The 26572-nt window shown below is 36.9% G+C and overlaps 1 protein-coding gene across 1 annotated transcript in view; it reads right to left on the bottom strand.

Annotated features, from left to right (window-relative positions):
• SLC26A7 (solute carrier family 26 member 7) overlaps positions 1-26572 on the bottom strand; it is a 69908-nt gene that overhangs the window by 25761 nt on the left and 17575 nt on the right. The window contains exons 3-8 of the mRNA XM_055799030.1: positions 22753-22925; positions 14206-14370; positions 7213-7365; positions 5729-5811; positions 3963-4110; positions 1815-1928 (exon numbers count right to left, since the gene is read on the bottom strand). Of these exons, the coding sequence (XP_055655005.1) occupies positions 1815-1928; positions 3963-4110; positions 5729-5811; positions 7213-7365; positions 14206-14370; positions 22753-22925 (836 nt within the window). The remainder of the gene's footprint in view (positions 1-1814; positions 1929-3962; positions 4111-5728; positions 5812-7212; positions 7366-14205; positions 14371-22752; positions 22926-26572) is intronic.

A 26572-nucleotide genomic window follows, 5' to 3' on the forward strand; every position in this document is an offset into this window, starting at 1 on the left:
TCCGCTGACATCACACAGACACAGACCACAGCATCACTTACACACTTGGTTATCAAATGGAGTGTGTGTGAGCAGAATCTCATCCCAGAAGTTCTGCAGCACCCACTGTCATTCTGTAACATATTTATAACCATGCACCCTAAATGCTGCACTAAATAACAGATCTGTCATGTGTTGTCATTTTTGCACAAGATTTTTAACTTCTTTTACTGGGATCAACACTAAAAGGAAATTATTGTGTTAAGTCAGAAACCACCAATGATTTCATGTTAATATCAGTAGACTTTAATTTAGAAAATGTAGGAACATTTTTTTTATATATTAAAAATTATATTTAACACAGTGACATGAATCCAGACAAATATACGGTCTAAGAACTATGTTTCTTCACAGTATTGTAAGATATTAATTTCATGGAAAACTACAGTAAAATTGCACTCTCCTACTCCACTCTGACTGCTCACACAGCAGAATACTTCTGGTCTCATTAAGATACTGTTCAGATTCACAGAAGGTTTTTGACGATAAGTAGACAGATGCTTACTTTATTTTTGTATTGATAATATGTTTCTTTACTAAAATAATCAGGTTTCATTTTAACAGACAAGTTGTTAAAAACAAAACCAGACAAGTTTTTAAAACACTAGAAAATTAAAGCCATGGTGTACTGAAAAATACCATCAAGAAGGATAGACAGAGTGTTTACAGGAAAAGAGACGCAAAATCTGCTGGTAAAGTCACAAGGAACTTTTCCCTCTTTCCATCTTCCCAAGAGGAGGAAAAAGAAAAAAATCGTTGATTCCGTTTGAAGGACACTTCTAGCCCATGATCATAGAATCACAGAATCAGAATGGTTTGGGTTGGAAGGAGCCTTAAAGATCACCTGGTTCCAACCCCCCTGCCATGGGCAGGGACACCTTCCACCAGACCAGGTTGCTCAAAGCCCCATCCAGCCTGGCCTGGAGCACTTCCAGGGATGGGGCATCCACAGCTGCTCTGGGAAACCTATGCCAGGGGTTCACCGCCCTCACAGTTCAGAATTTCTTCTTGATACCTAATTTAAATCTACCCTCTCAATTTAAAGCCATTCTTCCTTGTCCTGTCACTACATGTCCTTGTAAAAAATAGAATCATAGAATAATACAGTCCGTCACTTCTGTTTTCTCCCAGGAAAATATATCACTGAAGAATAAATTACATCACTGAATCCCAGATATAGCTGTTAGAGAAAAAAGGGCTGCATGGAGCCCCTGAATTTTGCATTTCTTTCATGACATATGCCAGAGTAAACTTAGTTCTGTCTGTGTAGTCAAAGGCCAAAGCTGGGAGATTACTTGGACTTTTTTAACAAGTAGCAATTAAGGTTACTTCCACTTTATTTTGAAAATCAGATAGAAGCACTAAATTAAATCCATTTTTTTTTCTAAAACTTTAGTTCAGCCTGTACCATTAAATCCATTAAACACCATTAGAGGGCACTTATGTTACAGTGCTGACTAAATCACATAAAACTGAAAGGGTTTGTGTGTAGTTTCCTGCAGTCTTACAACACAACTCCAAACCTCCTTACTGCCACAGACTTTAAAGTCTATATTGAATCAAACAGGTAAAAATGAATAAGTGGAACCGTTAGCTTTTCCAGTAAGATAGCTGTTGCATTCCATGCAGATTGTTAGAAATAACAGAGCAGAGTCATTTCCCAGGACAGAAGGAAAGGGAGAATAGGGAAATACAACGAATAAAATTCAGTAAAAGTTCCAGTGAGCAGTTCCCATAGCCTTAATTCTCCTGTGTACCTCACTGTAACACGTTACCTGTGTTTTGGCGCCTGTACTGTACAGAAGTGCCGTCCGCCCCATTGCTGCAGCACTTGGTATGCAAAAGAAAAATGAAGGAATCACGTTGCTGAGTCCATGAGCCAAAAATTCCTGCAAAGTTATTAAATAGATGTTAAAAAGAATATGGTTTTTTTCCTATTCTGTCATTTCAATGCTTCTTGTCAACAAGGGATTGCAAATATTAGCAATGACAAAGGATGGCCATGTTTTTTTGGGAAAAAAAATCACATATGTGTATCATAAAAGATCTCCCAACAGAATTTATTTTCTTACAACTCAGAACTAATCTGAATGATAGAACTGCTGAGCAAGAGTCATCAAAAGCAGGAGGCACATTTTGTTCACAGAATAAATGGTATTGCTAAGTTTTGAAGATGAACTTCAACCAAAATATTTACATCTTGATCCATATCTGCTTTTTAACAGGCCAGAGTCTCAAATAGTGGGATCTGGACGGTGTCCAGGTTGTTTCTGGCTTATGATTCTACTGGAAAAAGACAGCCACTGATTTTATTTCTTTTAAAGCATGCTTTAGTGAAAGTGAAGTATGGTAGCAATACTATCTGCATGCTGTCTTTCATTACAAATGTATTTGGTGTTTATTCACACTCAAATTGCAGCTATGTCTGAACAAAGATTTACAGAAGCAAAAGTGGAGAAGCCACCTTGTATCTGCAGCCTAATCTGAACAGTGTTTTCTACAGAAAGCACAGCAACTTAGCTACCCAACATCAGCCTTCTTCCCCAGACTACAAGGAGAAAAGAAGTCAGTACTGCTAGAAGTGCTTAGGACACAAATGTTTTTGTGTCCAGCCATGGTCATAAGTTTGTCTTCACAGCACAGGACAGCATCACCTTAAAGGTCCCCAGACAGCCTCACACACCCACATGCCACCACGCAGAGCCCTGTGCCTGGCCTCTGAATGCAGTGCAGCTATACCACCCCACTGCCATTGCCATCTCTGTTCTCATAGAGGTTTTGCTCTTTCGCTCCATAATTCAATGCAGACACACACATAGTTTCCAACACCTCAGTAATTAAGCTGTGCAAGCCACAAGATCTCTGAAGGTGCAGAAAGACACACAGGTTGCTGTGCTCCATTCAGTGCTCTTGAGCCAATGCAGCATATCACCCTGAAGTCTAACCCGTATTGAGCTCCAAGCATTTTTCCTTTGCTCCCTAGAAAATATGGCTCTGAAGCATCAACAGAAATTAATGACCTATTCTATTCATTCTGAAAAGCAATTGAGACCTGAGTAGACAAGAACATTCCCACCAGATTTTCCAATGATGCAAGAGTTGTAAAGGACATGAAAGGATGTTAGGAAGACCAACCTGTGTAGATAGGGTGTTCAAATAGACCTCCACCTGCAAAACCAACTGTTCTTCATTCAACCTTGTGTCATTTATCCCAGATCACTTAAGAGAAAGGTGGAGGCAGCATTTTTACCACACCGCACTATTGCTAGTCACCTAAATATGAGCTTTTCTTACCACAGTGCTTGAATTACTGTCTCCGTGGATCTCAGTTTGACTTGGAGTTAATCACCCGCCATGACAAGCAGTGGGGCTGTGCAAAAAGTAACATCTTACTTTTATTTAAGCATCCCACTTTATTTAACTTTGCACAGAAAGCTTCTGTGGCTGCAAATTTCAGGCAGCACTGTCTGAACCCACTCTGCTTCTTTAATAAAAATAAATCTTTATTTGGGATGAGACTTCTACTTGGCGTAAACTTAATTTTATAACCTGTTATAAAATGTTATGTCCCGGGGCTATAAGTACCTGGTTTGGTTTTAGAACTGCTTTGTTGCTTCAGTCAGTGGCTGATTTAACATCTTAGCTTGTTTTTAAGAACTCAGCTGCCAGAGAAGATGTCTCATCTTAGAGCACTGGAAATACATTAACACCCCAGGCCTGCACTGAATGCAGCATTACAAGATTATCCTGAAGGATGCGTTTCCCCAAAAGAAGTAGCTTAACCAATTAGGGTGTTCTGCAGAGCAAGGCCTCAGGATCTCACATGGAACATACCCTTTCCTACTGGGCATTCATCTATAAGACATTTCCAAAATGGTGAAGCAATTTCAAGGCTTACTGACAGCAAGGAGAAAAAGCTTTACCTGGTTGTCATCCACAGTGTATTTAAACTTTTTAGCAGAGCCTTGAGCAAGAGATAGTGATGCTACATAACCAACCAGTGCTACTCCAAAAGCTTCAGTGACTACTTCAGGCAGGACGTTCATGGGTGGTGGTTTTGGTGATGGTAACCTATAAAAAATAAAGACAGTCCTTTTTACAAAGCCTGATACATAGCCTCAATACACTCGCAATTCATGAAAATACAAGAAAAACAATCTTCACACACAGCCAGCTAATTTTTGTAATACTTGTGACATTTTTCAATATTTTAGATTAACAAGATCTGAGTCTATGGGGAACTGCAGATGAAAACTTGTAGAAGATGAATTAGTTTCAGATGGAGTATTCCATTTGTAAACTTCAATCTGAGAAACTATGAAAAGATTAAATTATCTTCCTTGCTGACAGATGAAATCATCAACCATTCCCTAATTTTGTAATGCTCAATAAAAGAGACTCTACTGCATACTTTTTCTTTTTTGTAGTTGACTTTTCTGTAATGTTTAGTTTAAATCTTTTAAACAGTATTCCTGTAGGTTACGAACAGTATGGACATTTATTTCATCTAATGAGACCTTCTAATTGGGACTGCAATGAATCGCCTCAGTTAAGAATCAAATCACCCCAGATTGCCTCTGTACTCCACAAAGAGACTTCACTCTCCCCAGAGCACAAATCAAACTGCCTAGGAGCCAGATTGAGCTCTTAAGGTTTTTCATACTCTCCACTGACAAGGCAGTTAGGTATTTCAGGTAAACGCCTAAAAACGCATAGGAATGGTCCAGGCTCTACTTCTGTTTTTCAACACTACACAATCTTCTCATTAGTTAGGAAAAAAATTAGTTCCTGATTGAGTCTACATTAATACAATTTAACTGAAGTTATTTAATTTAGCACATATCAAAAGCCCACACTTAGCTCTCTTTTAACTTCAGATACATTGCATGTAATAGCATGCCCTAAATACTTTAACACAATTTTCTTTCTCAGGAACTTCACTTATTTTACTTTATCAGTGCAAGCTACCACATATGCACCCATGTTGTCTTGGACTTGTACTCTGTGAAATTGAGGGAAACCCTGCAATTTCCAAAGGAGAGATTACACAACAGCTATTCTATTCCTTACTAACCCTTAGAATTTGAACATCCTCTCTAACATCTAATCTAATTTCTCTTTCCAGCTAATTATTGTGAATATTTTTTTTTCCTTCTCTTCAAGGTCATGGAGAAAAATGTAATGCTATCTGTAGTCAGAATGCCCTTTTCTAGATTAAGCATATCTAAATCCTTTAAATTTCCTCAGAAACAACATTTCCTAAAATTACTATATAAGTGAGTAGAGAAGAACAAAGTCGAGTAATCTACAAGCCTTATCTCACTGCATGTCCTTTCTGCTACAGTAACCCAAGGTAACCCTCAAAAAGCAGCCTGCAATAATCTTGTAGAGAGTGCTCTGCCCTCCTGTCATACATCCATCAGCCATCAACAGGTAGTTAGTACCTACTTTTCATTCCATAAAGTAATAATCTATGAAAATGTGCAAGAAAAGTCTGCATTTCTATGATATCTATACAGATGTACCTTGTTAACATGGGGTTGAATTGGGGGACAGTATTTGAGGAGATGGGAAATAAACATAATGGATTTTTGCCAATTTTTATTTCAGAAAACTACTTTGACCTCTTCAGAGAATGTTCTCAGAAGTAAACATATTTGAAAGGCACGAGCTAATAAAAACACATTACCCTTCAGGAATATGTCCCACAACTTCAAGCCCGTAGATGTATTCCATATCAGCATAGTAGCAAGCAATTGATGTAGCAATTATCTATTGATTCAACATAGAAAAAAACATTATGTTTCTATTGCATTTTACTTATCACATGGTCCCTATTATTGCCATACCTAAGCACATGATATTCATTTGTCCTTAGATCAATCCAGTAAGACAATGAAGTATTATCACAAAAAATTTTGCAAACATAGAAGAGATGCAAAAAAACCCTAAAATCTGTATGCAATAACTAATTTGGAAAAGATAGCTGAAGAAGAACTATGGTGGAGTTTGTATGTTCTCTGTTCATGAAAGGGATCTGTACGATTCTGTGTGAAACCCCAGGAACATTGCCAATCAGTGTCCCCACGGCCTCTGTGCAACATGTGCCCGAGACCACTGCCATTCACACAAGCAGCTTAGAATGATTCATAATTTAGGTGCTCCTGAGTGGTCTGATTCAGCTGATATTCTCCGAGCACATCTAATCCAGATGGGCAGTGTCGACATCGACACAAAACACAGCAAAAAATGGGTCTGCTTCTTATTTTTATGTTCCAGCAGGTATAAATCTTGGGGAGGGAGTGAACAGTTTGTCCCTGAGAAGGTTCAAACTCACTTCCTACACTTTCAATGAGATGAGCAGACAAATCCCAGCAGAACAGGCGCAGGTACCAGTCCATGATCCTCTGTTTGCCGGTACATTTTAGCCAGTATTGCTTAAAAAGTAACACAGAAACAGATCTTAGAGCAGGGACCAGAACCACGCTACCTCTTTTTCCAGCATTTTGCCCAAGAAAAATTATTTTTTTGTAAATATTTTTTTCCAGCGAAAGAAGAGTAATTGTGATGATCCACTCTGAAAAGCACCGACCCTTCATTTTTAAAATTTTCTTTGAGATCTAGAGAAAAACAGAAACCTTCTGTGCTGGTGCTGATTATTTGACTACAGCTTAATCCTTAAAGCAGGGATTTACAATGTGATAGCTAATTTCAACTTAGCCTATGACATGTGAAAGGCCATGTAAGTAAAATTACAGAAAGCAATAGCATACCTATTTAACTTTGTTGCAGATAAATAGCAAGCAACATCTAAGCCACAACTACCCAGCACAAGACTTGCCTGGAGTTACAACATGCCAATTATTCATTTTCTATTTCAAACTTCTTACACTTTAATATTCGAGGCTTTGTATTCTTGTGATTATGCAAAAACTAGTAAACACATGAAAAAAGTTAAACAAATTAGGAACGTATGCCATTTCTTTCTTAATTATTTAACCAAACTCTTTCCTGTTCTTACAATTAACATACAGCCATGAAAATGAGCTATCCATTTAATACATGGCAGGTGTGGCTGTGGCTAACTATAGACAACACAGCAAACTTCAGCAGATTAGTTGAACCGCTAAAAGCTTTGTAAGCAAAAAGTCTGATATTTGATTTTGTACTCACCAAAACAAGATCGATGGGAAGAACAATTTTAATGTTTCTCTGAAATTTCTCATTCAGTTCTTTGACAAGAACAAGCACCACAATGCTCAGCAAGGAGAGAAGTAAAGCCTCCAACTGAACTGACCTGATATTCTCAAAGATGTAGGCATAAATCTACAGTGAATGGTAAATAACAATCACAGATTAAAAATTATATCATAACATCTTAAATAATCTGTGAGAGCTGAATTGATACTGCAGGAGTTGAGTCATCTGACAAACTGGCCTACACTTAAGATTTTGCAGGGAAGAAAGTCAGCAATTTACTATTACTATGGACTTTGAACACTCAAAAAATACACTGAATATTTGTATATATGAATTTACAAGTTTCTGTTGGTAGAAGCCAAGAAGATTCCAGTAAATGTGATGCATGTCCTTTTCTTATTCAGTCTCATTAAATTTAGTGAGATAAATGAGTGTTGCACAAAAATGTTGAGATGCTTCCATACCCAAAGATTTATTTTCAGTGTCCATATCTCATAACATCCGTCAAGTTTAGTAGCAAAAGTTACTTCTGATGAAAAACTTTAAAAGACAGAAAGGAGGGATAAATAAAAGGAGAGAGAGGAAGAAGAAGAAGGGAAAGAAAAATGCAGTAGTGGCTGGATGGAAGAGAAGCAACAGGAATCTTCCTAGATGAGCATCCTCTTCAGGACACCCTCTCCGGTGCACAAGGGAATCCATCCAAATACTTTTCCAGAGTAACTGTATAACTTCAGCAGGGCCCACTCAGTCTCCCCATTGGTTGCTGCTGCCCATTACACTAAAAGTGCTCCATGGACCATGCTTTTATCACATTCAAATGCTGCACGTGCTAGTGAGCTGTCAAGCTTGTGTATGTATGCTGTTGTTTATTTAAATAACTAATGTTCATCTGCTAGGCTTGTTTCTTTCCTTAGCATACACTTGTAAGTTAAAAGCTGCAAAAAAAAAGGTAAAAAGAGGGTAAGGGAAGAAGGGGTGATTTACACATCAGTGGCAAGTACTTTCCAGGGGAAACTGTCCACAGCAAGGTGCAGGAATTGCAGGTGCAAGGGTGCAAGGGTGGGGCGTGCTGGACCACAAGGTTCACAGCCCTGCCACAGCAGTCCATGGGATGCTGGGGAATGGATACATCACTGCACTTGGCATGCAGATTACAATGTTAAAAGAGAACGAGAAGACCGGAGCAGATACATGGAGCTGCAAATAGGATGCTTTCAGCTTTTCAAAGGTTAAGTTGTGGTGCAGTGTGCTGTAAAAGATGGCTAGAAGAGTATAGTCAGGTCTATGATGAAGAAAGGAAATATGGTGCTGAACATAAGGAAGATGTGGAATAGAAATATAGAATAGGAATAGAGTGACCAGTAGTGATGAATAACAGGGATCACTGATGATTAATGCAATTTTGTAAGTAACAGCCTTAGAAGAATGCAGTTGCCTTCACACCAGCACAGATGACACAGTGAACTGTAATTTCAGTACTGGTCTGAATCTGAGGGTCTGGAAAATGAGACATAAATCAGTATGACAACAGATTAACAGAAAGTAATGAAAAAAATTGCAAGTTTACTGTAATGGTTAGAAGAGGTGAAGAAAGTCAGAGGGAACCTTGGTCCTAATAAACAAAGAAATAATTAGATCCCCATCACAAATTATTTTCAGGCTTCATGAATAAAAGCAATAGTCTAATGCCTGGAGGAAAAGAGAGGCAAGAAAATTGATATAATACACATGCTTACTAAAGCTGCAGGGGAAAAAAACCAAGGTAGCCTCAGTCCCTGGGATTCTGCATTTATATTCTGGGAACTATTGTGTAGCCTGATATGTAAACCACGGAGGGAAGAGAAGTTAAAATCTAGGATGTAGATTTAGACTGCATCACAGTAACTTCTTTTTAAACCACAACATTATGGATAATAAAATCAAGCGGTTGAGGCTTGAACTAATAATATTAAAAAAAAAGTGTTTTCCCTGGTAATGACTCAGACCACTAAAATAAATGAAAAGTGACACTTGTCGTTTTATCAAAATAAACATTAATAATTTTCTGCCCCAGAGAACCCATTCACAAATACATGTATAAAGCTAACATGGTTTGACAGTTTGGAGCTTAAATACATATATTTGTATTGCACAGGGAGAAGTACTAGAAAAAATATCTTAGGAAAGAACCTTGTTTTAGCAGAAAGGTGGTCAATATGATGATAAAAGTTTTTTTGTCCTGTTCTGATTCTATCACTCCTTGAAGAGATGACGCTCATTTTGAAGAATGAGTAAATTAAAATAATTTCCTGATCTTTCCTCTCTCATGCTTTCTAAGAATATTTTCATAATCTACAATGGGAAAAAAATATTTGAAAAACACCTAAAACTGGTTACAGACAAATAGACAAAATTTTAGTCCAGGCCTTGGAAATTTAGCCCTTGGAATTGTGATTAAGGATGCACAGTATAACCCAGCACAAACATTTCTCAGAACCCAGGAAAACATTTCAAAATCTACTTGTTAAATAATATGATCTATATATGTCATAAATCTGAAGAATGGTAATGAAACCACAGTTTTTAACCACATATGGCCCCACTGTAATCAGATAATGTGTGGATTGTGTCTTGAGTGGCTTGGGACTAGTCTCTATACCCATAATTTTCCAAGAACACATTTTCAAGAGAGCACAGGATTTGGCTCTGTGCGAAGCAGAAGATGTGATTAATTAGGATAAAAGGAGGCGATCTGGAAAACTGTATTGCAAACTGCGCCCACAGACTCACGAAAGGCTGTGCTAGATCTAAGATGAAGTGGTAAGAAAAGGGAAGAAATAGACTGATTGATAATCGTTGAAGTCAAAGGGATATGGGCTTAATTTGGAATGAACGGTGTCTACTGAAGTGTCAGTATCAGCTCTCTGCGTTTATGGCATTTAATTTAATTTTCCTAGACAAAGAGAGACATGAGTGAGATTGGGTGAATACGATTGGAATGAAGGCTTACAAAGAGATACGTATAAGCTTTTATAATTTCTGTTCTTCTTTATAAAAAAGAAGCTTCCATTTAATTCTTAAAATATATAGCTAAATCTTGTAGACCTTTGTCACAGCTTTTTCAGACTTTGCAATAAATACTTTATATGATCTGTCTTGTGTATTCTGTGGTGTTTCTCTTCAAATTGTGCCCTTCAGTATACGGTTTACATCAGTCAATGTTTTGTTGCTCGTACAAGTTCTGCAGTGTCTGCGGTACACTGAAACAATGCTGGCAGTAATACATAGATATTAAATCATTTACTACACCAGGCTAAAGAGCTTCTATTGACTAGTCTGTTCCCAGGTAATCAAACCGCTCACAGGCTCTTCAGAAAGAGAAAGAGTGTGGTTCTTAACATGAATGTAGCTAACATATACTAAATCCATCTCTCTATGCTATACAGTTCACATGTTATACTGTCCAGTCAGTTACTGTATTCAGCCGAGCCGAAAATGTAAATCCTAAACATAAGGACCTAAAGTTCAAGCTTGTCGTAGCACTGGCATCTGATTCAAAAGAAATACTTACAAATGTTCATCACAAACCTCATTATGAATTCAGTATTTTACATATTTTGGTGATGCACTTACAGAAATAATTTAGAAGTCATGTAGCAGAATTTAGTTTGATATTGCAGTGTACAAAACAATTTGTTGTGTCATTATATAATTAACAACATTCTAAAACACAGCAATAATATATTAATTGAGCTTTTTAATTGCCTTTTTTTATTGTTGTTGCTAGTTTTGTGTAAAGATTTTTAATGGAAATAATCTGACAATAATAGGAGGAATCAGTGAACTTTTTGGCAATCGATGCAAATTTGCACATAAGTGGAAAAAGCAATTCTCTAACTTTGCACACATATATATACTGACACTGAATGTCCCTATTCTCATGGGAAATTAATGGCTTTGAAATCCACTATATTTTCACCTGCTTTCATAGGGCAATATCACATATATGAATAATGTAATGGTTTATATTCTAGAAACTATGTGTATTCTGATGTGCTAATGAAATGCTCTGAGTTCTTTTTCTTTAATGTAGATATGAAAATCCAAAAGATTCTAAAGTGAGTATAGATGTCGAGGTAAACAAAAGAATTAAGAGAACATATTACTTAAAATATTTAATACAGTTTAATAGTAGATGACCTCACTGCATTTTCAAATATGTTTCATTATGGTGCTTATTAGACAATTGGAACACACTGTGGGAAAAAAAGTGCGGGCGACTACTGTGAACTGTATAGTGAATAAACTGGGGGGGGGGGGGGGGAAAGGAGTAATAGCAGGAACATGAAGGATTTTTCAACACAACTACAAAAGACCCTGTTTTGGAAAGTCAGTTTGTTATGTTGCAGCTCATTATGCAGTGCTGCATTTTCTCAGAAACCTGTGGAAGGATTAAATATATCTACACTGGGATAAAAGGAAAATATGTTTTTGTGATTTCAGATATTAAGTAAATCTTGATGACACTTTTCTTCTCCCTTGTAAAAATTAGATCTTACACGTAACCTTCCTTCACCATTTTTCTTTACCTTCACCTTGTCCTTCCCATTTGCAAAATACTGATTGATGCTGCAATGTGCAGCTCAGTTGGAGTATTACAAACCACGTACAGCGAAAATGATATTTAATAAATTACATAAACTGTGTAAACACAAAGATCCCATAGGCTCAATGCCAGTGTAGTAGATATGTTCTCCATATGCAAAGCTCATTTTTACATATTTAATCATGATCTCACTTGCTATAAAGAATCCATTTCACGGGCTTGCCTTACTTTCAACTCTCCTATCACACTTTATTAAACATTCTTATTCTTGCTTTGCCAACCCAAAGGCTGCCTGAGGCAAAGCAATTGGCTTTGTGAGTGGGAGGTGATTTGGAGTGGAGAAAGAAAAAGAAAATGTGAGCAAAAATACCAGTCTTTGGGTTTCAAGAATTTGGAGTAAAGAACATGCCCAGAGAGACATGCCAAATTTGCCTTTCACTCTCTAGTTACATGTGCACACTAACACATATCTAATTAGTATAATTTTTATTATTTTATTATATATAAAAATTATTATTAAAATCTGAATCTGATGCTTCTGACTGAGGTACTGGATCTTTTTAAAGCAATCCATAAGTCTGAACAGGTACCAGAAACCTTTTAAAATACCTGTATGGTAAAATTGTCCCTTCTAAGTAAGGAGACATTTTTCTTATTCTTTTAAGTTGTACAGAGGGGTTTTTGTTTGTTCATTTGTTTTCATGCAATTCTAAAGAGCCATTCAGAACCTTAGCAAAATCAGGAAATATTTTCTTTGAAAAACGTTCAGAGGGGTTTCATTTCAAAAGTGAAGTGAATAGCAAAGAACTTACTTCAAATACATTAAAAAATACAAGGGATAAGGGAATAGATTTCTTTCAGAGAATTTCAATGACCTCATTTATGATATCACCAACACACCAACGTGGAAATATTTCTTCGTATCACTGCTGTTCTTTATTATTGCTCATAATGTATATTTTGATTATGTCTTGGCTGTGGTGCTTAACACCAGTCATATCTAAAAGATGACAATATTCCTATATATAAGTATAGTCACCATGGAAACACCATGAAAAAAAGGCTAGTCACATTTTATATTAAGAAGTATTTATGAAAAGGCTTTAAAAAAATTAAATAATATTTTGATATATGATGAATAGTCTTACAGGCCAACTGACTACTCATAAAAATAGCTATGACACTTTTAGTTATGTCCCTACAAGATAAATAACTTGTCAAGATAAATAAATTTTATTTATTGCATGCTCCTGATTCTCATTAATAAATTGGTCCTGTAAAAAACTTACCAATGGATTAGTCATAAGAAATGTTATCAAATTTATAAAATACTATGAAATAGCAGTCTAAAACCAACATATTCTCATCACAGAGTTCACATTAACAAATCCTCCCAAATAATAGGAAAAAATAAAGAGCACAGCATTACAAGAAAATATAGTGCTTTTAAATAAGGTGTCTTAATCTAGTGGCTAACTAGACGAAGCCTCACTTCATCTGGTAATCAATTCATTTGTTGCTATAAATGCAATTAAATGTCACCTCAGCAAGTAAATAAAATTTTATTATGAGCAAAATACCATTTTGACAAATACTCTTGCAATATACTCTTGTAACTAATGCTCTTGTAACAAAATACTCTTGTAACTAATGCTTCTGCCAAGAGATTATGCTCACAGCACCTAAACTCAGGGTTTATTGGTATAAGTTACCATAAAGAATATGTTCTTATAACTTTTACGCAGTAAGACTATACAGCTTGGCCCTTTAAGGTTTCAGCCAACAATATCTACTTTCCAAAGGGAGTAGTCATGATACTGTATGAAAGGCTGTATGCATTGTACAAAAAATACCTTAAAGCTGTACATTTTCTGTGGTTTTGGCAAAGTAGTATCATGTCATAAAGCAATGAGTAACATAGGTAAGGTAACTTTTGCATAGGAGATCTACAAATCATGGTTTATTTTCCTTTTACCCCAAAATAAGCTGTCAGCTGTCATTCAGCAAAATATGAAGAAAATATGTTTGGACTGGTGTTTGGATATATCCCTCCCACATGCTGATCCAGAAAGAGTTAATCCTCCCTGTTAAAGTGTGTAATTGCTCAGGATAATAAATGTAATCATTGGTGCTGTAATACAAATATTTCAAATTGATTACTGTATCCTTTCAAAAGAAGACCCATTTCTGCTAATTCTTCATCAGGTTTTCCTAATCTGTTCTCACAAACAGACCTAGCAAGATTAACATTTTGATATTACATCTTCCATTCATTCACACATATGCCTAACAAATTTCTTACACTTACATATAGCCAAATAGTGCAGTTATTTAAGAAAGTATTAGCTAATGGAATAACCCATGTCTTTTACTGAACTCACATGAAAAAATCCCAGTGGTCCTGATATATACGGCATTTTCATTCCCAGCAGATACTTCACTTGAGAAGTCACAACATGTGTAGCTGCTCCCGTGGTCATCGCGCTTATCACTGGTTCTGTTAACAAGAAAGTGGCACTGCCCAACTGCAGCATAAACATTGCTACCTAAAAGGCAAAGGTACGAGTATCAGCAATTACAATAAAATGCAGCTTCCTGGTGATAGGAAAATGTGCCAGAGTCCTTTTAATAAACTGTAAGATAAATAAGATAAAGATAAGAAGCAAAAATCCTTTGAAGGACAACAATACCTGAAAACAGAACCCACTGAAGCTCTGTGGGTTTACCTGAATTATCTTACTCACATCACTAGTTTACCAGACTTTAACATTAGTTTAGTAAAAAAGGAGGATCAGAGAAACTGTCTTCATGCAATGCTTAGTATTCTCTCCCACTTAAATACGTGAGCACAAGAAACACTATAAAAACGTCAGCTCAACACAGCAACATGAAGTAAAGCAACTCAAAAGGCAAGGGTGATGCTAAGACTCATTCCTGCCCCACTGCTATTCAGCCTGCACAGGCAAAGGGCCATATATCTTTGTCCAGCTTACAAACTGCCAGCACGTTGATACCAGGATTCCCAATGTTAGCAATTTCAACAGCTGCAAAATGTGTTAGGTGCTAAAACTACAGAGCGATGAGTCCATGGTGAGAGCTCCATCATCCCACAGAGCCCTGCCCCACCCCAGGCTGCATCATCATCAGTTTTCCTTCTCATGCAGTCACACAACTGCTTTGCTCCTCCTGCGGACGCTTAGTCTCCTGATATCCCACTGTCTCTGCACATACAGTTCAATATACCATGATACTTGATGCTCTCATGCTGCAATATCATAATATCAAATACATCAAGTATCACCAGTCCACTATCTCTAGTTACATCAGCTTCATATGTTGAGGTGTCTGGGTTTACAGGTATCCAGGTGAGGAAGCAACAGAAGTTGCTTCACATGGTGGAGGATATAAAAATATTTATCTTCTTTACAGACAAAAAGGGATGTTTATATAGTTATGTGTTCTGTATGAACAAACTTTATAAACTTATAGTAAAAGTAAACTATTTTAAAGACCTTTAAAATCTGCTTCCTATGCATGTGGCAAATGCTTGACCTAACTTAAAGTAGAATATATGTATATAGTCAGAAAACTTAAAAAAGGAAGAAAACTTCAATGTCCAATTTCATAAACACAATCACATATACAAATTGGATTTCTCTGCTAGAAATAGAAGAGCAGGCTTTGGCTCATCTGTATTTGACCTTGACAATTATTTCAGCTTTGTTGCAATTTTTACAGAAGTTATTTCAGAGTACAAGCATATAATGAAAGAATAACATTCCTCTCTAATCCAGGAATCTGGACTACAGCTGAATCTACAGCTATTGTAGATACTTCGTAGCAATATAAGCCAAATACCCAAGGTATTATTGTGTCCTGCTGCATTTTCTCCCCTTATCCTAGACGGCAATCACTCTTTTCCTCTGAAGAATGAGATCTGACACCTCTTAATTCTTTGACCAAGGTTGTTACATACCTACAGGTGCTACTGTGGTTTGCATAACAATTAATCCTTTTCAGATCCATATTAAGATATTAAGTTACATTTAAATCATCTCCTCTTAAAATGAGTTCTGCAGATTCATTAGATAAAAAAACAATTTCATACATCTATAGTCTTGCATTTGTTATTCTTATGCCTGAAAAGGTACATGTTCTTGGCATAAAGTTGTTCATTACAATACTTTCTAAGAGGATTATTTTGTGTTTAGCATACTAAATATCATCCTTTTGGAATATGTGACAGTCATCTTTGCTTTATTTTGTTTTGTTCTGAAGCTAAAAGAATAATTCTAAATGTTATCATTCTTTATACCTGAACACTATTTGTGTTTTCATCATGAACCTCACCTGTACGCAGTGAGCCATAATAGCACGAAAGATATAAAAATACCAAAGTGAGTGGCTTTTAATTTACTACAGAAAGCTCTAGTGAACAATTTCCTCTTCCATCTGAGAGATTAATTCTGAGATTTTTTTTCTAACTCCCCCTAATAGCATGTGAATGGCACTGTACTACGAACAATCAGAATATCGATTACCATTCAAGATTGGACCCCCATAGTGATAATTACTGTTCTACCCTCAGTAAGTAATAATTTAGTTAGTTGGGCCTAAAACTGATAATTACTAACTTCAGATATTTTGTTTAGATGTTTGTTCTAATAGTGCGTCTATTCATGTATTTAGAACATTTTTCACAGTAGCAAAGTTCAATAAGAATTAAATTCTCCCTTCCCTAGTGAATTTTTGTTTGTTTTCTAAGATCAGTTTGCATTGTATGGATGCAAAATTTCTAACTGTGTAATACCTTGTTTTCCAGAGAATGAGATGGATGTTTATTTAGCTGTGGAATCAAAACCACAGAGACAATTCTGTGAACTACATAATGTCACAGAGAAATATTAGTTAATATTAGCATTTCAGATGAAGTTATTATGGTGAATTACAGTGACATGGAAACATGATTGCAGGACTTCACAACTTCAGCACCACTCATATTTACTTCTTTTTTTTTAACTTTCATTTTTTTACTTTAAATCTTCATTTTATTTTAGGGAGATGCTTCACAGATAGTAACTAAAAGGTCATATTTCAAAACCAGTTTTTATTGGGTTTTTATAACCGTAGGTTATGTAAACTACATCCAAACTGTATGGTTTCAGGTAGACAGTTTCTGCAGCCACTCAGTTAAACAAGCAGCAGCCTACATTTGATCCCCGCCTGTTACTACAGAAGGTAGCTCCAGAAACAAAAGCTTCATCAACACGTACATCTTAGTATTTATTTACATTCTAGTTAAATAAATATAATGTGCATCCACGTATCTTCCATGGTGAAGATCTAATAATGAAGCACCAGAACAGAAAACACCCAGGGAGGAGAGTGGGATTGTCAGCATAAGCTGCTGTGAGAAACTCCTGCTGTCCTTGCAACATGAGTCATCTACAGAAACTGCTTAGATCAAGATGGGGCAAGAAGCTGTTCTGAAACCAGTCTCCCAAATCCAGTTGCATGTGAGTTTCCTTGACAGATAAAATTTTTAGCATTTATACAGGCCCAGACTGACTCTCCAGTGAACCCTCCGTGCCAGGCAACAGGCACATAGCTTGGCTGCCACTGCTTTTTGGGTAAACACTGTTTGAAACTAAGCTGAGCTGACAGCATAAAATTGCATCACATTGCATTATGTCATAAAATGTTTCACCCGCTAAGCAATAACCAAAATGTAGGAAGTAAAATATTCTTAAGGAAATTTCTAACAATCTACTTTATCTTCATTGTGGTTGTGATGCTCAGTTTTGAGGAATTTCCATCTTATTTTCTGATATATGGCATGATTTTTCTTCCTTCTACAGATGAACTACAGGGAAAACTGACAGTGAAGTGTCAGAACAGCAAAAACTAAAAAAAAAATAAAATAATGTCAAAGGTAAATGGGTTTCTCTTTTCATTATTTATACTAATACTAGGCTTTTCTTAAACTGTAAAAGAAAGAAAATTTTCATATATTTTAAGATTGTCTCCAGAATTGTCTGTTTTTCAAAATTCAGTTTCTAGGGGATGAAGGAGTGTTTTAGAGAGAGAACAATTATAGTGACAAAAACGGTTTGAAAGGCACATAACTAGTTTATTTGTGCAGCTTTTCCAGTACATCATACTATGTAAAAAGGCTCATTAAGAAATAGCTTTCTTGAGATGAACTTTGCTTTCGCCAGGTAGACATTCTTGATTAAATTAATGTGAATGAAATCAGGAGCTGTCAGGGAAAGGAATAAAACACAGGAGAAAGTAAGGAAAAGCTGCCTTGAGTTAATGCACAGTAAAGGAGAAAAGGTCATGGAAACAAGTTATAAAACCAAGTGATTAGACAGAAATGGTGGAAGGTGAGATTTCTGAACAAAAATATAGAATAATATTGAAAACTAAAGTTTAGAATGGAAGAAAGATAATACACAGGGAACCTTTTCCTGCAGCTGTCTTTACTGTTCTGGAATTTGACAAGTAGAAGAAGAGAACAGGGTTTTAGCCAGGAGAAGTGAAATGAGTAATTGAAAAAAGCAAAGCCCTCTATGTTCATTAATTCAAGCCCTTTTGGTTCTTGTCCACTTTCAATACTTTCTTCCCATGACAACACGCTTAGTTTATTATTGTTAAAATTCCACTCTCACTGTGTAGTCAATCTAGCTTTATGGCCAGTAAAATTTTTTATCATTTAACAGCTCTTTGGGAATCACTAATGTCAAACTTTTTGTCCACAGTAATTGAAAGGCTGATATCGTGTTACCCGCTGCTTGTATCCAGTTTTAGAGAATAGATTTTAAACCCCTCAAAACTCAATGTTCTGGAAGATGCAACTTTTTTTCACCATTAAAATGAACAAAAAGTGGTGGTATTCTTTCCGGTAATTTGCTGCATGGGCCAAGAAAACAAAGTCAGCCATCAGGAATCTCTCTTGGAGGGGAGCAGACTGTGAGCTTCTCATTTAGTATGTTGTATCAGTTATCTCAAAATCAGAGGTTGCAAAAGTGAAGACATCTATGGACCACCTGGAGACAACAGTCAGACACAGACAGTTCCCCTTAACTAAGTCATCCATTTAAAATTCTTCTTAGGCTGTTTCAATATACATTCTAATTGTTAGCTTTTGGTCTTCTGAAATGCAGCTCTGAAGTTCATTCTGGATGGCTTGAGAGTGTTTGGTAGCTTCTGGTGGTGTGTGGAGTGACCTTTCCTCACTCCAGGACCTGTAGAAGACTTCTTTCTGTGGTCTTTCTGGACTAATATGTAGCATGCTGTACAATGGTGGGAACCAGGACTGCCATCCAGCCCACCTGTATTTTTCAATAAGCCTGCAAGAAGTTATTTCCACTGTGAAAGAAAAGTTAACTCTTTTCCTGATTATCACTGTACAATAAAGGCTCATGTTTGTACCTCATGAAAAACTCTGTGTAACATAGAATAGTGCAGCATAATTTTCCCCACAGGGAAAAAAATCTTTGGACATGAATACTAACCTTGCAAAAGCACACTTCATCTTCAAATGTGCTCATTCGTTACTAAGTAAACTGATAATAGACCATGTAAATTTGTTCTCCTGATAACCAGAAATACTTTCTATTTTCAATACTGTATATTAGAAACAAATTATATGTAAGTTTTTATAATGCAGTAGCTGAAAAATTTACCAATGAAACTGTAGAAGACTCGAATGCAATAACCACCTATTTCTCATTTACAGCAGAGTAGCACAACTGAAGTCTGTAGCATTGCAGTCCTTAAGAGAATAAAGCCTTTTTTTTCTAGGATGACCATTATTTTTTTCTCACTTTGCACTGCAAGTGGCTTTCCTCTGTTTATTCAGCAAATTTAATGTTGAATTTCAGTTTAGTATATTGATGTTTTTTATAGACACCTATATTTATGCAAGCGTTCCTGCACATATAATATAATAATAGGGGGAAAAATCTTACCTAAAAGCCTTTCTTTTGAGGTGTTTGTTTGTTTTTAATGTTATAAAGGCATCATTCAATTCTAATTACAAAATTCTTCCACAGGCATCTGTTATGTTCTGCCATTTCCTCTTCCCATCAATACCGCGGAGGTATTTAATATCAGGGAATAATTCCATTAACTTGATTAGCTTTTCATGCCCTGTTTATATGTTTTTTATGTATGTTACACAAACATAAAAAAATCTGCACTATACCTTCAATTCCGCTTTTAAAAATGAAATTATGTCTATGAATGCATTATATTAAATGTTTCTGATAATTACAGGTCTTATTTTATGTTTGCTTATTTTCTATTTTAATACTGTTATCTTCATCAGAATGCCTCTTAAGATAACTAAATATCTTCCCTCTTCTATGAACACTTCCTCAAACATTAGATACAAAAAGTAGTTTAGCAATCTGAAATCGATTACTTGAAAAAAAATTAAACAGCTAAGCCCCAAATTTCAAATCTTATAAGCTCCACCTACTCTTATGTGATGATCAGAAACCAGTTCTAATTTATTTCATACCTAGATGGCACTGAGATTCACAAAGCCTGCTCAGAGCTTGCCTCACACACAAGCGCACTTATGGGCTTCACAAAATACAAGCCAAGCAACAGCAGCTAATCGCAAAAACACATCTCTTGCCTTTGCCTTCCCTCCATGACTTACTATTTTGTATTGGTTTTTTCCTTTCTTTTCTTTAGCATTATTTGCCGATTAAAGTACTTAGCCAGGGTACTAGAAAAATACTGTCAAATTGCTTTTGTGGCCAAGGAGGTTCAGGTCTTTGCCTACTATTTCTAAGATGGAACCAGCTGTTTTGGAGACGGACATTTCATCCTTTGTGTGGAAGCTGCTCAAGGTGTGGAATAGTCATAGCATCAGTCATCTTTGTGTAGTTAGCAGCTGGTTAGAGCACTGCATTTTGACTTTTTTCAGAATAATGAAACAGTAGACACCATAGCTCAGATCTGCTCCCTTCACAGAGGAGTACCATCCCAACTGTCAACTACACTGACAATTCCACTTTGTGTATTTCATTGTGTCTTCAATGGAAAACTGTTGCCTCAAAATGCATCAACTTATTCCTCTTGTGCCAGAATACCACATCTATTCCAGGCTATTCATTAGCTTCTAGTTTAACATGATAGGTAGAAGCAGGTCACTGACTTAGCTCCCCATTAACAGTAAGATATGCCCTGTCACCTTATCTGGGAACTGCAGCAGCTGTTAGCCAGGAGCCTGGAATCATGATGAGAAATGTGGATTCTAATGCTTAACAGCACCTGGGATGATAACAAGGTCAGCCTTGATCACAGCCTTGATCCAGACTTTTACTTGCGTATTGTGTATCAGTAGTTTCAAGGCACTCGTCTAGGAAAAAAGTATTTTAATCTCATCTCTAACCATTAAACTCACATAAATGACTAGTGGTGGCACTACAAGCACCAGTTTTGTTAGCATGACTCTGATGCAAGTGGCATTACTGACCTGGGAGAGAAGCCCATGCACATAGCCCAGTTTCCTATCAGACCCACTTTGAAGATGCAGGCAGAGTATTTTCTAGTTCTCATTCCAATCAGGCTTAAACAGGACATAGGCTGAGATGAGTCAGCTGGTGTGGCTGGAGGCATGTGAAAAAGCAGAACTTTTCAGAATGAAAGAGTAAGAAGTCTAGAGGATTTACACACCTAATGGGATTCTGCAGCAGCCAAGCAAAAAAAATCTGCATCAGGTTTTGAAGTTAAATCAAATGCAGGCACCAACTTCCCACTTGAGGCATTTTGGCCTCTCTGGGGGCAACATAGGAGATTGTCAGGCTGTGAACGCAGCCCTCCCACATGAAGAGCTCTGTGTATGCTCAAAGGACTCTGTTATTGCAAGCACCTTGCACATGGATGCAGTGTTGTGTTGCACACACTGGTGCAATGGGACAACACATGCAGCAGCCAGGCACAATGAGCACCAGCTCTACTCCATACGTTGTCTATAGGGTTTCCCTCATGCCGCTACCCCAAGTCATAGTTCTGTAACCAATAAAAGAATGAAAACAAGTGCTACAGAAATCATCATGCTTACTGATATTTCCTACTGACTAACATAAGCATATGCCCCAGTTCCTGCCAAGCATGTCAGCCACTGGAGATCCCATTCCAGGCTCCTTCGCTCATCCATGCACAGTAGAGGGATTCAAAGCACCGAGCGCAGGGGTCTGGGTTTCTTTGAGAAGGTTTCTACCCAGGAGGTGTTGCAATGTTGAGTGCTGGAACATCTCTTCCATTTTAATATTTACAAGGAAAGAGGGAAACCTTCTTTGAAGACCTAAGCAACTGGCAATGGATAAAGGAACTCAGCACTTGTGGTCAGAATAGGAAGAGAGAAGAAATTTAAAAGACCTCTGATCATTTGAATAAGCTTTGGGGAATCACTTAAAGACATCTGTTTTACTAATTTATTTTGCTTTAATGATGGGTGTGTGAACTCTAAAGAGAATTTAAAGATGTTTTCCCTACTGTTTTTAATTATTGAATATTGTATAGTATTTCTCTTCAAGCCAAGAGCAATAGAAAACCTCAGGAATATGTCAGTGCTTACCAGGAGCTGATTCATGATTTTTTTTTTCTGAAGGAGAAGGAAAGAGGGCACCAACAGCAATTGAATATTATATTAGAGCTGACTGAATGTGGTCTTAATTCATATTGCAACACCCTAGGAGCATGTATACATTTAAATTTCATAAATACTACATCTCAAAAAAAGGAGCAGAAAATTTTTAAAATACATTAATTACATCATTCATGAACATTGGACCAGATCCATGGTTCATTTTTCTCAGAAAAAAAACCAAAAAAAAACCATTACAAAAGTCATAGCTGTCACCAGTGCAATGCATCAGTAGCATATAGAATGTGTATGTGCCACTGACCTGAATGATTCCTCCCAGAAATGAAACTGCTGCTGCAACTCCAATCCTCTGCATTTCAAACTCCGATAGGCCCAAAACTTCTGAATTATTGTTTGTAGTGAAATTAGTGCTGACTGAAGGAAGGAGACGCTCAACTGCGTTGGCTGATATTAAGGAAGTCAAGGCAAAAGTACCTACAAAAAAAGCCACACATCAGTCACCAGTAATTCTGTATCTGTCTGTACTCATCACTCACTGTCTCTTTCTCAAAACTTGGCCGTTAGTGCCATTGTTGTGCATCCCTGTCATGATAAGAACAATTTTTAAGGTAATCTTGTAACACACATTTCTTCATGTAAAATACCATTTGTACAGACAATTTAAATGTAAATTTTTTGGTGACCATATTAATTTAGACATGTTAACAAAAGAGGTTCGAACACAACCCACAATTATTTCAAGCTGTCAGAAAGGCTTTTAACTCACCCTGGATGAGATGAAACAGCTTTTCGTCTGAGAATCCCAAATGTTTACCATTCAAATTTCTAGGGCAATTAATTCATGCTATATATACAGTACCTAGCCCATTATAGTTAGCAGATGTGCAAGTTCAAAACCTCATCAATCTGCACTCTAAGAAATGGAGGCAGATTATGAGAGAACTTTTTATTTGCTGAGAAAGGTAAAGCAAGTTGAATGACACGCAGATAAATAAGGATGGTAATTCAATATAAAAAAGCACAAACACATTCATGCAGAGATCTAGGAGCGTGAAAAATGCCTTACTGTGTCAGACAAATGGTCCATCTTGCCCAGTACTCTGCCTCAGAGGTGTTACCCAGGGAGAGCACACAAGCCTGGCCATTTTCTGCAGACTAGTCCCCTCATAATTTCCCAGCATCCATAGCTGTTGTGTCAGGGAAGTGTATCCTTATCTATCCCTTTTAGATTTTGTTTATGGACTAGCATTCACGAATCAGTCAAAGCTCTGTTTGAACCTGCTTGTATTTTCTGCCTCCACAATGTCCTCTGGGAGCAGGTTCCAGAAGTTCATCATCTGCTGTAGTATTTTCTTTAATCTATACTGTAAAAGCCTTTTAAAGTGATATTTCTGCTGTTGCAGGGCACAGTGAACACAGTTCTACCTTCACCTCAGACTTCATAGAATAAACCTCCTAGCACGAATTCCTTGGGAACCTACCAGGGACACCTCCACCATGAAAAATGACCACTAATTCCTACCTTTTGCTTCTTATCCTTTAACCTGCTAATAATTAATAAAGGACTTTTCTTCTATCACAAGGACAACTTAGTTTCTTTAGTAACCTTTGGTGTGGAACCTTATCAGTAGCTGACCCTTCTGATATCTTATATTCAAAGTATTTCCTTTTCCCATGTGCTTACTGACACTCATACAATACTCTAGGAGGTCAGTGAGGTAGGATTTTCCTTTACGGGAGTCATATTAACTTCTCTCCAACAAACTCTGATTATACATATATTTCAGAATTCTTACTTTTATTATAGGCACATCTGCAGTTCCCAGGGTACCTTCCAAAGACCTTCTGACAGTGAAATTACACTGGAAACTTGACAATTCTGTGACCATGTCACAGAATGTCCCTGTTACACCTTTGTCAGGAAGGTATCCTACCAGTTTCCTTCCCAAAGTCTTGAAGTAGTTGTATTTAAAGAACCTTTAACTAACAGTTGGATCATCCTCTCCATGGCATTCTTCAAATCCCTTCTTTTAGCCTTCTAACTTCCTGTATATGTTTGACCTGTTACATTTCATGGCTTTCCTGCTCATCTCATTTGTCCAAGCTTTCCGTTTTTCAAGTGCTAAACTCTTCCTTATGACATCCCCCTTAATTCTCCTGTTGAACCATGAAGGATTTTTTTTGATCACATTTTCTTTTTTGCATCATGATACACATTTTACCTGGGCCTATAATATTTTTTTTTCAAGCAACGCTCAGGATAGTTGTATATTTTTCTCTTCAGATTGCCCGTTAACAACAACAACAACAACAAAAAAGTTTACATAAAATTGGATTTGAAAACAATTTATATAAAATTTTATCCAAAATCAAAGAGCTGTATGTGGTATGATGACAGATGAAGTGCTCTCAGAAGGTGCCTCAAGTTCAATTACACCAAAAACAGTCAACAAACAGGTGTAGGGGTTAGTTGCTCAGGTGAGTAATCTTTTAAAGTAAATCATCTATCTCACAGAAGAGACATTTCAAGTGAGTAAAAGTTGACAAAACTGGGCCATTGATGAATTTTCTATTTCATATTAGCATGGCAGACTTCACTAACAAAGGGCACTTTTATAGCCTGTATACATATGGAGAGCCCTGCTGACCTTACAGAAAATGCTGGCAGGTGAAGAGATTGTCATCAATGTACATGAGTAATTATGGAGCATTTGGCAATCTGAGGCAGGTGGTATAGCTCCAGTTCAACCTGCACACCGTAACACCTTAACCAAGGCTGATGGGACAAATGCATGAGACATTTCTACTGAAAGGACCAACAACATATGTCAAAGACATTTATTTAAAAAAAATCTTCGTGACTACAAGAGAACATTTCTGTTGGTTTTTTTTTTTGCTTAAGATTAAATTCTGTAATAGAAACCTGTGGAAGGAGGTTCCACACCAAGGACTGTACAGGAATACACAACCAGGGAGCTGTGGGACTCAGAAAATCATTCTCTGAGTGGGAATCCCTCCCAAGAATAAAAATCAGACTTAACAGCTTGTACTTACCCTTTTTATCATCCATTTTCATTACTAGAATTTGTGTCAGCCAGATACTTTTCTGTTTTCCTGCATATGATCATATGATGGATTCTTGTCTTCCTAATAATCTTACACCAACAAACTATTGATAATACACTGCTAAATCATTCATTTTGAAACAGCTTTTTAACATAGGTTCATGTTTTAATAAATATACTAATCTATCTCTACTCAAGAGTCAAAATTACTTTCCAGATTCTAAATTTTCACTTTTTTTGGAACGCTTCTCTTTTTTTACATGAGTTGAATACATTCTATCTCTCATTATAGCATCAGATCACTAACAGCATCCACAGATCCTTCTCGAACACCAAAAGACTCAAATATTTTCTGCGCTTCTAGGGAAAACAAACCTTCAGCTTTCCTGTTTCTCTAAGACTATTTATAGCTGTTCAGCAATTTTCAATAACTTAACAGCAACTTTGAACAAAAAGTGCTCAAAATATGTGGCTAAATTCTTAGTAAAACATTGCATACACTCAAGAGCATACACTCAAGCAATCAGATTCTGCAGACTTAATTTTGTGTGTGATTACCCCAAACCATCTTTCCTCCTTTCAGGAGTTTTCCTCCTCCACAAGGAAAACACATCTCCTCCCTGCTAAAATCTTCTGACAACCACAGAGGCTCCCTTCCTTCACCCAGTCCTACTGGGCCTGTCTCACCCTTCCTGAGAACTTCAGAGGCCACCAAGCGCCCACTTCTGCACACCTGAAGTGCTTGTGGCTCGATCTCGTGAGTATTATTTCTAACTTCCATCCATAATTTGGTTTCTTTGGAGTCAGAGCATTCACCAACCTATTAGGAGATCAAAGCCATTCAAGGCTTGCAGCTGCCGTTGGCTCTGCTGAGGGTAAGCAAGTAACTCAGCGCTACTAGCATAGTAGCTAGGGCACGCCTTTCACTGCCCATCTAATTAGTCTGCAAGTGGACAGGAGTTATACTGAACTCATTGGGAGAATCTCTATCTTTAATACTGTAGCAGGTAATAGGCACAGAAAGCTTTTTTCCTGAGAAATGCAGGTTTTGTGTTT

Source organism: Falco peregrinus, chromosome 3, assembly GCF_023634155.1.
Source record: "Falco peregrinus isolate bFalPer1 chromosome 3, bFalPer1.pri, whole genome shotgun sequence".
NCBI lineage: Eukaryota > Metazoa > Chordata > Aves > Falconiformes > Falconidae > Falco > Falco peregrinus.